We start from the raw sequence: 14740 nt of genomic DNA on the forward strand, positions 1-14740 counted from the left end.
GATAGTTATTCAAAATGTTAAAAACGTCTTCACCTTTTGTAGACACACTTAATTCTTTGCAAAAAAGAAACTGATTTACTATTTGATCTTCATTAATAAAACAGACGAATGCTAAGAGTTGCACCATGTCGGTAATGTCAGTTGACTCATCAACTTGTAATGCAAAATTTGAATCCTGAAGCTTATTACTGCATACAATTTTATCGATATCAGAAGACATTTCTATAATACGCCTGTGAACTGTATCGCTGGACAGAGGAATCTTGCTTACTTTCAATTCTGCTTCATTTCTTAGTATTGTCATGACCATTTTTTTGCATGCAGGCAAAATAAGTGACTCACCTAAAGTATGAGCTTTCATATTTTTTGCTATCAGTTCTGAGACTCAGTTCAAGAAACAATTTGAGCTTTGTCAGAAACAGTCATTATACTTTTAAAAGAATTTGCCGCTTTTGTTTGCTGTTCACACAATCTCTTGAAAAAACTTACAGATCTACTTTGTAAATTAGAGTGTATAGTTTTAAGATGTTTACTCAATTTACTAGAAAGCAATGATTCATTTGCCATTTTACATCCACGTACTAAACATAGTGGTAAAGGATGATCTTCACTTGCGGTGCAAGTGAAACCAAAGCTTAAATAACTTTTGTTATATTTGCGGGTAGGCCACGATTTTGCTTTCTTACTTGCACTTAACTTTTGCTCACTTCCAGAATCGAATTCTTTAAGTTAATATCACACTTCTTTTTGAGAAATCTATCCATTTTATTTAGGTGTATTTATCTAAAAATAATATAATGATGTGTTAACAAAAAGAGCAGTATTTCCATAATAAAATGGTATAATAGAGTAACTATACTTATTTTTATATCTGGGCACATATTTCTCTGGAATACAATAGGGCGCACACTTTGAGAACCACTGATCTATAGAGCTAGTGGAAGGAACGATGAAACTAGATCGAGGCGTCTCTAGCGGCGATGCCGGGTAACAGAATCGGGGCTACAGAGGCGGTACCAGTGTTGTTCCACCTTATACTTTTGTACTAATCTAGTGCCTTTTTACTTGTTCCAGTACCAAGACACCCAACACCATTTTCCTAATAATATTCATGAAACCCTAATACCTTTTCTTTCAATTTAGTACCTTTCAAAACATTCATTTTTATTCTATATTTCTATATTTTTTTACTTTACTTTGGCAGTAAATAGATGCTTTTATCGCTTCCTCATTCAAGTGCAGCAGTTGAACGTATTTTTTTGCAATTAAGTTTAATAAAAACTAAACTACAAAATCGAGTTCTTACCAATTCCTGTGAAGCACTATTATTAGAAAAGGAGTTACTTAAAAGCAACAACAATAAAATGTTACACTTGGAAATCATTATCTGCTTCAACCATACAAAAACATTCTGGTGAGGAAGATTCTGATGATGATGATCTTACCAGTGATTTTTCAATGTGATAATTTTAAAGTTTAGTACTTCATGTTCATTACTTTTGTTTCAACATTTTGCTCATTTGATTGTTGTTGAAGAATAATAGCATTCTTGCAATATATGAATTTATCCTGTATGAATTTTGTATGTTACATGTAACACTATACAGTGGGTGATCGGTTAACAAACAGATCGGTTAACGAACAAATCAGTTAACAAACGCTTTTGCGAAAGATTTTTATGATCGGACAATGAACACATGTTTGGATAACAAACACTTCACTGAACAAACACAAAAAGAAGCAACGAAAATAGCAAATACAGATTGATTTTTCCTTGTCTTCAGGTAACAATTAGAAACTTTTCGGAGCATGGGAGACATCAACATCGACGCTCAACCCGATATATGCTGATCAGACAGTATTCCTCGAACTTTGAAATACACCCTTGTAATTCTAGCTTTTTATTTTTCTGACAGAAACAATTCTTTTATAGTATTCGCAAGACTGTCCAGCAGGCACTCCTTAAGTTTTGCGTCAGTTTTTATTTTCGAAAGATGAGAGTATAACAGCAAAGGTAGAGAGTGGGCAGATGTCTGATGTTGCTGGGCAGTATGGCTTGAACAAATCTACAATAGGGCACAGTTCAATCTTATCTAAGAAAGATACAGTATAATCAAAAAGACTCAAGCAGCTAAAGGAGTAACAAAAATCACATCTGAGTAATAAAGAACATTGAAGAGTTCATAATGGAACCTGAAATAGATCTGACGACAGAAGAACGCAAAGAACTCTTGAATGAAGAACACCAAGAAACTCGGCAAGATATGTTTTATTATGAAAAAGAGGATTAATGCCAACATCTGCTATTAATTAAAGATTTTTTGAAGAAGTGAGGGATGTCAGATCAACGGTCTTAGAATGGCATCCAAACCAGGTTGAGGTTAATAGGCTTGGCAATCTCTACAATTACAATGCTATTAATTACTTCTGAAATTCCTGAAGAAGAGAGAAAAGCAATCGACATTAGACAGATTCTTTAACCCCCACAAACGAAAAAACATATCTAATAAAAATGCAAGACTGTGTATATATGTATTTTTATTATTACATGTAAATAAACATAGTAAGAAAGTATATATTTTTTATTTTTGGGGGTCTCCAGAACGAATTAATCAAATTCCCATACAAACCTATGGTAAATTGATAATCGGTTAACGAACAATTTGGATAGCAAACAAAGTCTGGGAATGGATTATGTTCATTAACCGATCACCCACTGTATATATTTTAATAAATAGAAATTTGATAAATTATAAATTTATATAATATTTACAAGTATATATTTTAAAATAATATATAATATATACATACATTCAGCAGTTTACAGTCAAAGTAATGCCTGCATTAGTCAATACAATCACTTCTCGACTTATATCCGAAGTTGCGGAACCGAACCCCGTCGTAAGTTGAGAAGTGACCGGTGCTAGCGGTGCCCATGCACAAGGCGCAGACCTTGGGGGGCGTAGAAATGACCTAGACCAAGTTTTATATCATAGTTTTGGGGCGTAGTTACAGAAGCTCGCACCGGGTGCATAAAAGACTAGTTACGACGCTGGAAGTGACTGTACTTAACAACAAAACAGTTAGCCATCTTACACAAGCACACGCAAAGGGTAACTAACTGCAGAACAAAACTAAAGATGACGCAATCAATCGCAAGATATATATGTATATGATATATATTTGACGAAAACTATAAAAAATTAAAATCCATCGCAAGAAAACAAAGCAAGAGCTAATAAGTCCACTCTAATAACCTTAAATAGCATCGCAAATATATTTATCCACAAACGTTTTCGGTCCCTTAGGACCTTCTTCAGGTGTGATTTAAGTAGACATTGAGAACGTTTGTGGATAAATATATTTGCGAAGCTATTTAAGGTTATTAGAGTGGACTTACTATAAAAAATTGATACATTTTAAAAATTTATGAAATTTTTTCGTCGTTAGTGCGAATGGTCGTAACTCGAGAAGTGACTACATCATTTTGACTTTATTGATTTTGCACGTACGCATGTCGTATTATCGATATTTAAAAAAATACTATCGCACATTACTGGCTAACTTTGTACCTGGCGGCGCAGTAATATAGGTAACACTACAACCGACCACACAACAGTTATTTTTTGAAGTTTTGTATGACAGAAAGCTGTGGTTCATTAGCGAGGTTGAGGCCGAAGTTTTAAACACGAAAACATGTACGTCGGACGTTCGGCGCCGCTTTCCTGTAAGCCTAGAAGTTTGACAATGGCCTTTGGAGAGTCAGTGGAATCATGCTCGACATTCCAAACGCCATTGTCAAACTTCTAGGCTTACAGGAAAGCGGCGCCGAACGTCCGACGTACACGTTTTCGTGTTTAAAACTTCGGCCTCAGCCTCGCTATTATCACAGGAAGAACACAAGCACAGCGTTTCACTACGTATCCAACCCAAAGACGCACGTGTTTTCCCGAAGCAGTTTTCTTTACCTGCGTACAGGTGGCGCTCAACTCAGTTCCACTAGCTCTATACTATTTATTATGTTTTAAATTTTATTTATATTTGTATTTTTATTGTTATAAACTATAAAATAATCATCAAAATAGCAAAATATCACTTGTATTCCTTTTATTTTAGCTATAATGTCTATTTTGATCATACTTAATTCAGCCAATCTAGGTCCTGTATACATATACTCACAGGGATGCTGTGTTTTTGCTTACACCACTTATTACTGTATTCAAAATTATTATCTAAGACTAGAATTATTAATTCATTTAACCGTTCTGCACTTTTAATATTATCTAATGTTTCTTTGATTTTATTTTTACTGATGGATGGGTACATATTTTTGACGTCTAGTGATGCTAACCTAGTGTTTACATCGATTTTGATTTACTTTATTTTTTTCAGGAACTCATCTGCATTTGGTATGCTATGCCGTGATACCTCAAATTCTTTTAGCTTGTTCTTAATAAACAATCCCGAGTTGTATAGGGGGTAGTTTTTAATGTCAATCAGTGGTCTGTAGCTTACTGGGTTTTTGTGTTTTTATTCTAATGGTTGTTTTTATTATTCTAATTTAATCTTTTGGTGTTCTATTATTTAATTTTAATATACTTTTTGCTTTGTCTTCAGATATTCTGTTTTTGGCCTTTAGGTTTTTAACAACTTTTTTAAGTTTTGAATTATGCCTTGTGTTAGATTTGTTGGCAATTCAAGATAATTGCCTTGGTTTATTATTTCATGTACTATTCCATCATAATGTATGTGCATATACCTAGAAATCCACAAAGAGATCTACGTATCATGGCCGAAAAGGAACCCGTTAGGTCCGAAATGTATATCGTAATAAATACATAGAAGAAAATTCTGTCTCGTCATTCCGTCCCGTGGCTGTCCAGTTTGATAAGTCCTTTTATAGGAAAAGTGCTGCTAGCATGAAACATAGGAAACTGATTCTTCTATTTAACTAGCATATTTCTTCAATTAGTCAAACTGCAGTTGTTAAGAAAATGTATATATATATTTTCTGGACCAAGTATCTTGGTATAAATATATAATCAAAGCCATAATTCAAATTTTGGAATTCTAGATTGAAAGATTTATGTTTGGATTTAAATTGAACTCATTAATGGTGATATAAACCCAAAATGCTTTTGTGTTTACGTCACCATCTTCAGGAGTTCATATAATCACATATATCTTTCATGGAAGTTTAGTTATAAAATTCAGCCAAATGATTGTTATATACAATGCAAAAATATTGCAGATTATTAGCCCTTGCAAGTATTTCCTAATGTAACTAAATCAGCAAAAAAAATCAATAAAAGTAATTAAAGTATGAAAACAATTTTTATTTAATTCAATTACTGCAACATCTGTAAAAATCAGTTCTTAGATGTGTTTACTTTCCTTAACTCTATTTTAAAACCTTATCATTGTATTTATTTCATTCTATTTAATTACTGCAATAACATAATTTTGTGTAAATATTCACTTAAACTTTGTGTATTTTCTCTTATTACTTTATTCTCTTAAGTTATTTCCTTAACGAATTCATTTTCTCTCATATATTTTTAATAAAATTTTTCCTATTTAATTATTTTAAAATCATTTTCATTCATTTCTTTTTCCAATGTAAATATATTAAATGCAATATTTACATATGAGATTTGAATTAAATTATAAAATCAATTAATTAAACGTTAATATCATTTTCTAATATTTTTACTTATACCGGTAATAAAAACATCAGTTTTAGGTATACTATTTTGATTTTACTTGTGATATATAAAGTTAATTGTCTTGTTTTCTATGAAACAATATTAGAAAATATAATTTATTTTCAAGAAAAAATAAATTTCTTCTTAGTTTATTCTCAATATGCTAGATAACATTGTTTCTTCAAACAAATAAACTTATTTTAGACTTATATTATCAGAATGTACTGTACTACATTTTATAGAATGTACAATCAAGATCTCAATGTATGATGTATGACAAATATCAGAAATGCTTTTACAACTTATTATTACAGTTATCAGTATAATGTCCTCTTTAATATATGCGTGAACCTGCTATAATTTAAGTTATACATTAAATTATAGCAGGTTCACATAAAAGAACTTATTGATACATATATCATACACGGAAATTTTTTAACTTAATCATGTCTCTATTATTAATTAAAAAATTATTATTTTATCTTTACAAAACTAAAAAATATTCTTTTTAAATAGATGATATTAAAATAATTACATTTCCTTATTCAATTGATATTCTAAATCTACAATAAGTTACTTCATTCTAACTTATTATATAAATTATATTTTATTCTAATTTTAAAAATATAATAAATATTGTGGAGAATGTAAACCAAAAAAGAAGAGCTATCATCATTCTATGAAACACTTGAAATTAAATGATTAAATTTAAAGCGTATAATATATTAAGTTTAATAATTAAATTTAAACTTAAAATATTGTTTTACAACTGATAAATAATTAATAATGTTATGTGTAAATTTTTAATTCATAGGTCTATAGCTTGAAAAGAATTCGGCTTGGTATTGTTTAGATAATACAACTAACAATATACATTCCACGGATATGAATTACGAGTTCAAGCTCTGCTCCAAATATTCTTTATCAAATGATTCTACATTGTTTACAATATATTGTTTACAAAATTAAAAGTAAAATAACGATCAATGCAAGGCAGTTGACTAAAATCCTAATTTCTGCCAGATTATTATGTAACTACTATATAACGAGTACATCCAATTATCCAAGTAGAATTCTAATTTATGGAATCAAAAATACAGTAAACTGTACTAAATAAAAACATTTAATCTTTTGTAAATTTAATAAAAGAACTCAAAGAAGCTAATCATAATAAAATTTATTAATATTTTATATCACTTAATGGAAGCTTACTGTTTTTTTGCTTAAGTATAATTGCCATTTCTTCTCAGATGGAAGATTAAACATTACTTCTCTTTTAGCTGCTGTTAAATCTAGTTCTTCCTGTAAAAAACAAATATACCAACATTAAATTAAAAATAATCATCATTGTTATTATCATTATATTGTATGTAAAATAATTTTAAATTTTATATTAAAAAATCTTATTAAATATCTTATAAAAAGAGACCATACCACTAATTCTGCAAATTTTGCGTTTAACTCTTCTTCGTCGGGCATGGGTTGAGTCGGAGTAAGAGGATGAGGTTGTAAATTTACAATTCCACCATTTTCTACTACGTGATAGGTAATTTCCGGCGGCTCGTTGCTACCGAAGCAACCGCACAAACCTTTTCCTCTTCTGTGTGCCGGCATCTTGTTTAGATGATCAGACACGGTCAACACTAAATGCTAAACAAATTAAAACATATTGTAAGCTCGCACACAATCAATATTTTACAAACTATTCATTTCTTTATCAGAAAAATCAAAAAAATTCATTTACTCACATATCCATTGTTAATAAATATTTTGCTATAAATTATCAGTGATAATTTTTTAGAAAAATATTTAACTGCTTAACTTAAATATTTAACTGTTTAATAAATTAAATAAAATAAATTTAGACTATTACGTGGTAAATCATGTAATAAATTTATCAATAAAATCCAAGAAAAATTCCATATCTAATCTATGAAACAAATTACATATGTAAGTTTATTCATCATAGCAAGCAATAAACTGAGTTTTTGTATACATTTTGATACCAGTATCATGTCTAAATTTTCAATTTTGGGAATATAAATCAATAACTACACCTTTCAGACTTACTTAACTACCATAACAAAAAGTTTTATTTAATTTTAAACCCTAAAAAATCATCATACATGCGAATTCAGTTTATTAATTATGAATACAGATAGAATACTACAGACAAGCTATGCTAGATATTAATTATTTCAAGACAATGTACACACACAGTTATGCTTATTCTTAAATACAGCTTACATCTTAATAACTCATTAATCTCTCTGTCTTCATATATTAAACAATCTGTCATATTTGAGTAATTAGCATTTTAATATCAGATGAATTTGTCTTTCAAACACTAAGACAGTTAATTTATTCTATAATATTGAGTGAAGTATTCTAATCACATTAATGTCCTATTTTAGCAAAATTACCATAATGTTTCTGCCTATTTTACACTTTAAAAAGTAATCTTAAAAAAGTAATACATTTTTTAAAATATAAAAAAAAAAAAGCCTTGAGTTTTATTTTTGTAAATGAGTAAAACAGGCCAGCATTTTTAAACACGTGACTAAATATGTCAATTACACGTGAAATTGACATATTCAGTCACGTTTTTACGTTTTTTTTTGGGGGGGGGGGGAAGAAAAACTATTATACTGTTGTATCAAAGCTATGGTGTAATCAATATTTTACAGGGGAATTATCCAGCATCTCCCCATTTATGTTAGCATAATAATAATACCGGTTTTCGATTTATGTTCCATTGTGAGAAAATAATTTTTATTTTATTATCCATCAATATTCAGAATTTATCTTCAGCTATATAAATTTTATTATTTTGTTCATACATATTTATTTTTAACGATTTATCTCAATGAATATATTATCATCAGTCAAGTTTTATATATAACTTATAAATTTTCCAAATTTTTTATATCTAAATATAGAAATTCTATTCATATTTACCATAATTTATATCGCACTTTGATGTCATATTAGCTTATTTTGGCCAACTTTATCGATTTACCACCCTTTTTTTTACAGTTTAACGTATAAAAAAAAGGAGAATCCCAAATGATCTCGATACAGTTGTTGGAAATATAAGAGTAATAACATATAAATCGACCATAACGCGACGTGAATCGAAATAAAAGTGATGTTAAAGGATTTCCTAAGGAAGTTGACTCATCTTGGACGATGCTGTATTTTTGACACGAGATCAGGCAAGAAACTAATGTTATTATGTTATTTATCTTTATTATGCTAATAAGATGTAGGTTTATAACTTATTTTTAAAAAGAAAATTTAAATTTTATCTTAAAAATAAATTGAAAAAATTGTAGACATAAATTTCCACTGTTGTCTGTCTTTCTTTAATCTAGAGAATGGTATTATATAAATGAAATTCAAGACTAGATGTGGGAAGATTAGAGACAGGAGGCCCAGATTAACTGTATGCGAACTTCCTATCCAAACCGGAAGCCACGCTATTTCAATTCAAATATTTCTCCCCGAATAGACTGGCACGACTCCGTTGTTAAAAGGAAAAGTATGATTTACAGGGGCGAGCCATTACTAATTTGAGGTGAAGAGCGTAGGATATATTTTAAATTAAATAAATTAAAAATATGATTAAAAATTGCAGTCCGGCATTACAATTTAATATTGTAAAAGAGTCTAGGGCCGGTTCAGACGTCCGTTTTTCGGGCCTCAGACCGGAGTGGCCCCCCCGCACTTTCAAATTTATAAGAGAGGGCATTTAAAAACTTCTGGGAAAATGTAAATAAAAACACAAGGATAATTTCAAAATGATATAATACCGCGAGTAAGTATCGCGTAGCGCTGTCGCAAATATTTTGGGCCCCACTAATAACGTGTTTCCGAGGCCCCGCAAAACTTCCAGCCGGCCCTGGTCGAGTCTACAATCGGTTCGTGTTTTAAAGCCTACAATATTCCCCATCAGTGGCCCGAACAATGGCCGTTGATGGGGAATATAAAAAAAAAACGGCCGTTGCTTAGAGATTGTTTTGTATGCATTTTTGTTCCCCCACCCCAAAAAAAGTTCCGAAAAATGGCCGCTGTTTAGAAATAGCCGTTGTTGGAAGGTGGTCGTTATTAGAGGTTCCACGTTATTTACTTTATGTCTCGAGAAATGATCATTTATAGTAATAACATTTATGATAAATTATGCCGAAAAGCCAATCTTTTTAGCTAAATGGTTGCCATTTTTATTGATTTTTTTAGATATCTCTCGCTTATAATTGGAGCGATTTGCAATGTCATATCTGGAAAGAAGTAGACATAAATTTAATTAAATAGCGTTTGAATATTTTAAATAATATTTAATGGATAGAATAATAAATTTTTATTTGTATTCCTACTCATCTAGTCACTGTCTGGTTAAGCATGTAAAGATCTGTTAGAGCGTGGATTTTGCATAAAACATTCATAAAAATACATGCACGGCATATTTTACAATGTGCAATGCATGTAGAAATATTAATTACTATGCAACTTTAAATATCTCTTAGTATTAAAGCAGATGTCTAATTTCATATCCTTATTATTTTAAAAAAAAAGCATTTTATGTAGTATTTTATATTAATATAATTAAACCGTTTAATAATAATAGGAGGAAATACTTATAGATATTTCTCTATATGGATACAGTTTATATGACTTGAAAATATATAAGAGTAAAGTTATTTAAACGAATATATATAAAAGATTTTACGTTATAACCATATATTTAACGCATATAAATGTAAAAAATATCAGCAAACGGATATACTGTAATTATCCATAGAGTTCAGTTGCACTTTTGCTTGCACGAAAATATAGTGACTTAAATACATGTTATGATTGATTAGTGCATGAACTTGTTTAGAATTCCAAGAAACTTTATTGGATTCATTCTGACCACATTAGAAATAAAATATATATATATTTTTTCAAACTAAAATTGAATTTATTTTTATGTTTTGTTCTATTATTATTATTATTATTATCATTTAAAAAATGAAACTATTCAGTGTATGATCATAATGATAAATTGGTTGGCACAATTCATAATATAATACTATAATTACATCAATATAATTGTAATTTAGTGATTTGAACGTTGATTATTACATATAGATTTCATTTAACATTCATTTTAGTTATTTTTTTAAAGTAATCATTTCCATTCAGATTTAGTTCCAATCATACATTAAACCATGAAAAATGGGATTATGCTAATTTGTAAAGCCGTTTACATTTTTCTACTACAGCTGTTACTTGATAAACGACATTCTGGACATTATTTTTGCAGTTTTGTAGGATAAATTAATGAAGATATGGATTAAAGTTTTTCATTATGGTCTTAAAATGAGTAAAATCGAATGCATCGTGATGATTTTTAAGTAGAATTTCTTGTCATTATGTAATGAAGATATTTTTGTGCGAATAGTTCTTATGAGCCTATTTCAATTTATTTAAAAATTGGCCTATAAAATGTTAAGAAACCATCTTGGAATCTGAAGGATTATATAGAAATTTTAATGGAATTTATAGAAAGTATTAAACGGAGAGATATCCGAGGGGTGCTTATGTTGCAGCAGCACCTATTTGGTACCAAAACAATCAGTTTTGTTAATTTAAAATAAAGAATAAATATAATAACACATATCGCATGACTTTAATGACAGAGTATTCTTATACAAATAGAAATTGATATTTCTCGGAAACACGTGTGAAGCACAGATTAAAGATAATTGCATACGAATTCAAAATAACTGTAATTTTAATAATTTTTAGTAAAAATAAGAAATATATTCTATTCCCCTATTAGAATTTCAGAGATTATAAATTATACTGTAATTTATATACTTTATAAATCGATTTATCAATTGAAAATGATCAATTTTCTTTACTCCATTCAACGATTTTAATAAAGCTAATTAAAAAGAATGGTGTAAAGAATTTTAAGATAATTGAGAAACATTCTCCCAAATACGACAGGGCCAAGTGACTTGGTATCAATTCTGCCTTGTGCAGCATCTAGTCTCAAAATTCTGGTATTAAACATTACTCGAGACGGCTGGGTGGACGAGGTGGTTAAAGCCTCAGTCTACTTTTCTGGGGGATCTGGGATCGAATTCGACGAGCAATTCCCGTAGAATTTTTCACGGGTTGTCTGTCCCTTACCACCCAACCGTCCCCAATATGGATCTCTCCGAACCCACAATGAGCACTGAAAAAGGCCCTCTTCGTGCTCCCAGGACGAAAAGAGTTTAAATATATTTAATTTTCAACCGGAAAACAAACCATTATATATTTGGCATCGTATTAAATCCACACACCTCCATATTAGAAAACTTTTACACATCATGAATAACAATTTGCATAATTTTATAAATGTAACCGGCATAAATTTTAATATATATATTTTTAATTATTTAAAAAACAAGAATAAAAATAAAATTTTAATGTTGGCTTGTCTTCGCATAAATAAATTCCACACGCTGGCATGTAAAAATAATCGTTTAACTTTCAACGAAATTCATAATTTTCTTCATTTCACGCTTGCTTTAATTTTACATTTTCCATTTTGTAAAATAAATTTCTCCTTGTATTTGTTCCACGCTTTATATTTACAGTTTTCACTTTATCAAAGAAGTTATTAGTTTTTTTTTTCCCCCTGGTTTCTATTTATATTATATTCATTTATTACATCTTTATTCCGTACACGATCTCACCTAACATACCAAACACGTCAAACATCTATAGTAGATAAATATGCCTATATATCACAGACTTATATTAAAATTGACACAACAACGCCCTGAAAGGTTACCATGGTACCTCCTTCAAATATATCTCTTGTATAGAAGAAGAGCTTTCGTTGCTTTCAATCTAAAATTTACTTTTATTCCGTCAATTTTTATATTATATTTGATCAACTCTGAATTATTTACAAAACGTACCGATGGATAATTATTTTTAGATAATAATTTTCTCATTTTCAATCTTTTTGCTTTGAAAAATTGCGTATTAATTTTAATGAATCTCAATCGCTGATCTGATAAGTTACAGAAGTAATTTTTTTTTAAAAAAAAAAAAGATTAGAAATAATCTTAAAAGTTTTGAGATTTAGAGAATATTTTACACGATTTTCTAAAGATTCTGTAATTAACTTTAAAAATATCCGAGATTCCGAGATTCTGTAAGAATCAGATCCTTCAGAAAAATTCAGAAAGTTTTCTGAAGGATCTGATTCAAGAATCCTTTGAGAAGTTTTCAAAGGATTTGCAGACATCTTTTTGCAAAGTTTTCGAGAATCCTTTGAGAAGTTTTCAAAGGATTTGCAGACATCTTTTTGCTAAGTTTTCGAGAATCCTTTGAGAAGTTTTTTAAAATATCTCTGTAAAAGTCAAATGTTTTCAAAAGAATTCTGAGGAAATCTTAAATTTCAATCTCTCAACATTACAGCCACTGTAGTGAAAATCTGGAATATTGATAATCAAGGATATTGAATTATTTATTTTCCTGTTTCGACTGTATACCAATAATTAATTTAATCATTACATACACTTATACGCGTTATATGGAATCAAAACCTCTATAAGTTTTTGTAAAGAAAATTTTAAAAATTTTTATTTGGTCTCATTTAGAAAAGTCGTAATATTGATAATACAAAAAATTCTTTGATTTATAGCTATGTTTCAAAATACGTCTATAAATAGCTAAGCTGTAATTATATTTACAGAAATTCAAACATGAGGAATTTGAATCGATTATAGGATTGCGTGAAAGGAATATTTATACATTATTTCATTTAAATAAAAACCATTTGCATATTTTATGTTCGTATTTTTCTATAAAACAATATTTTTACTCTATCATTCACTTTCTAACATTATTTAATAGTTTTTAAAGTAGTTTTTCGAATTCCCAGAAACGTATAAACTACGCTACGATATGATTTAACGGAACCATTTAATTAGGCGTTAAGATTCTTTACTCTTTGCTAATTAAAATTCGTAATAAATTATTTAACTACTGTTTTTTACCATTCAAATGTCTTATTTCAAGAAATTCTGCACTACTTTAATATTGCTTTAAGTATAAAGATATTGGAATTTTGTCTAGAGAATCTGAGCTATAGACTTTCATTAGTGGCTGAGTAAACCCTGTCTAGTTGTTGGTGCGGCTAGAGACTCGAAGGTACGCCATTGCAACCATTAATCTAGAAACTCTGGCATCCAGCAATTTTCCCTGGGTATAGGAAATCCATTAACTTAAAGATATTTTCGACTCTGTTAAATCTATTTTAATTTAATTCGCTAAAACTTTTTCCACGTGTAAAATGAACCCGAGTTTCTAAACCGAAATTTCCCTCACTCGTATTAACGATTTTCTTTTAATTATTTAATTATTGCATTTATATAAAGGCGAATATATTCGTGCCTAACTGCGAATTCTTTACACTTAACAAGTGCATTTCGGCACTTTGAACAAAGGTCGAAAGACTACACTTTAATTTATTGTGTTTATCGAATGTCCTCCTCGAAACGACACTTTGATAATATCTAAACAAGACCACTAATTAAACTAACTGCATAATTAAATTACCTTGCAGATATCATTCGATAGATGCTTATCGTACGTTCGAGATTTATGTTCCTTTCTTTTAAATGTAGTACTTGATAATTGAAACACGATAGTAAAGAGATAAATTTAAATAACCTGAAGGGACGAGTTTGTTTTTAGTTGATTGAAAGTGAACTGTTTACAAATTAGACACTGGGCCTCAAGCGTTACAACACAATTGATCACTTTCGATTTTTTTTTCGCGATACTCGGCGGTAACTATAGTGATAATCGTGTGACCAAATACATAGAGCGAACTGTTCAATGATAGAGAAATTGGATTATAGATTATATTAACAATATCCTAACAATAAATTGTTTTATTTCGTTCGTACCTTCTCGCATCTATCGTCAAAAAACTTCCATCAAAGTCAACTTTCTTTATAGAAAATTGAATTTTTCTATAAAGA

General features: G+C 29.5%; 1 protein-coding gene across 7 annotated transcripts in view; it reads right to left on the bottom strand.

Moving 5' to 3' along the window:
* LOC136990229 (disheveled-associated activator of morphogenesis 1-like) overlaps positions 1-14740 on the bottom strand; it is a 73218-nt gene that overhangs the window by 43578 nt on the left and 14900 nt on the right. For 5 of the 7 annotated variants that reach the window (XM_067288614.1, XM_067288611.1, XM_067288613.1 and 2 more), the window contains exons 2-3: positions 7140-7355; positions 6918-7007 (exon numbers count right to left, since the gene is read on the bottom strand). In XM_067288614.1, coding sequence (XP_067144715.1) covers positions 6918-7007; positions 7140-7319 — 270 coding nt within the window. In that variant the 5' untranslated portion in view covers positions 7320-7355. Of the gene's footprint in view, positions 1-6917; positions 7008-7139; positions 7356-7952; positions 8047-8663; positions 8703-14740 lie in introns of those variants that run through there. The other 2 variants (XM_067288612.1, XM_067288616.1) reach the window with 2 other exon arrangements.

Source organism: Centruroides vittatus, unplaced genomic scaffold (genome assembly GCF_030686945.1).
Source record: "Centruroides vittatus isolate TY-2023 unplaced genomic scaffold, ASM3068694v2 scaffold_861, whole genome shotgun sequence".
NCBI classification, from domain to species: Eukaryota; Metazoa; Arthropoda; class Arachnida; order Scorpiones; family Buthidae; genus Centruroides; species Centruroides vittatus.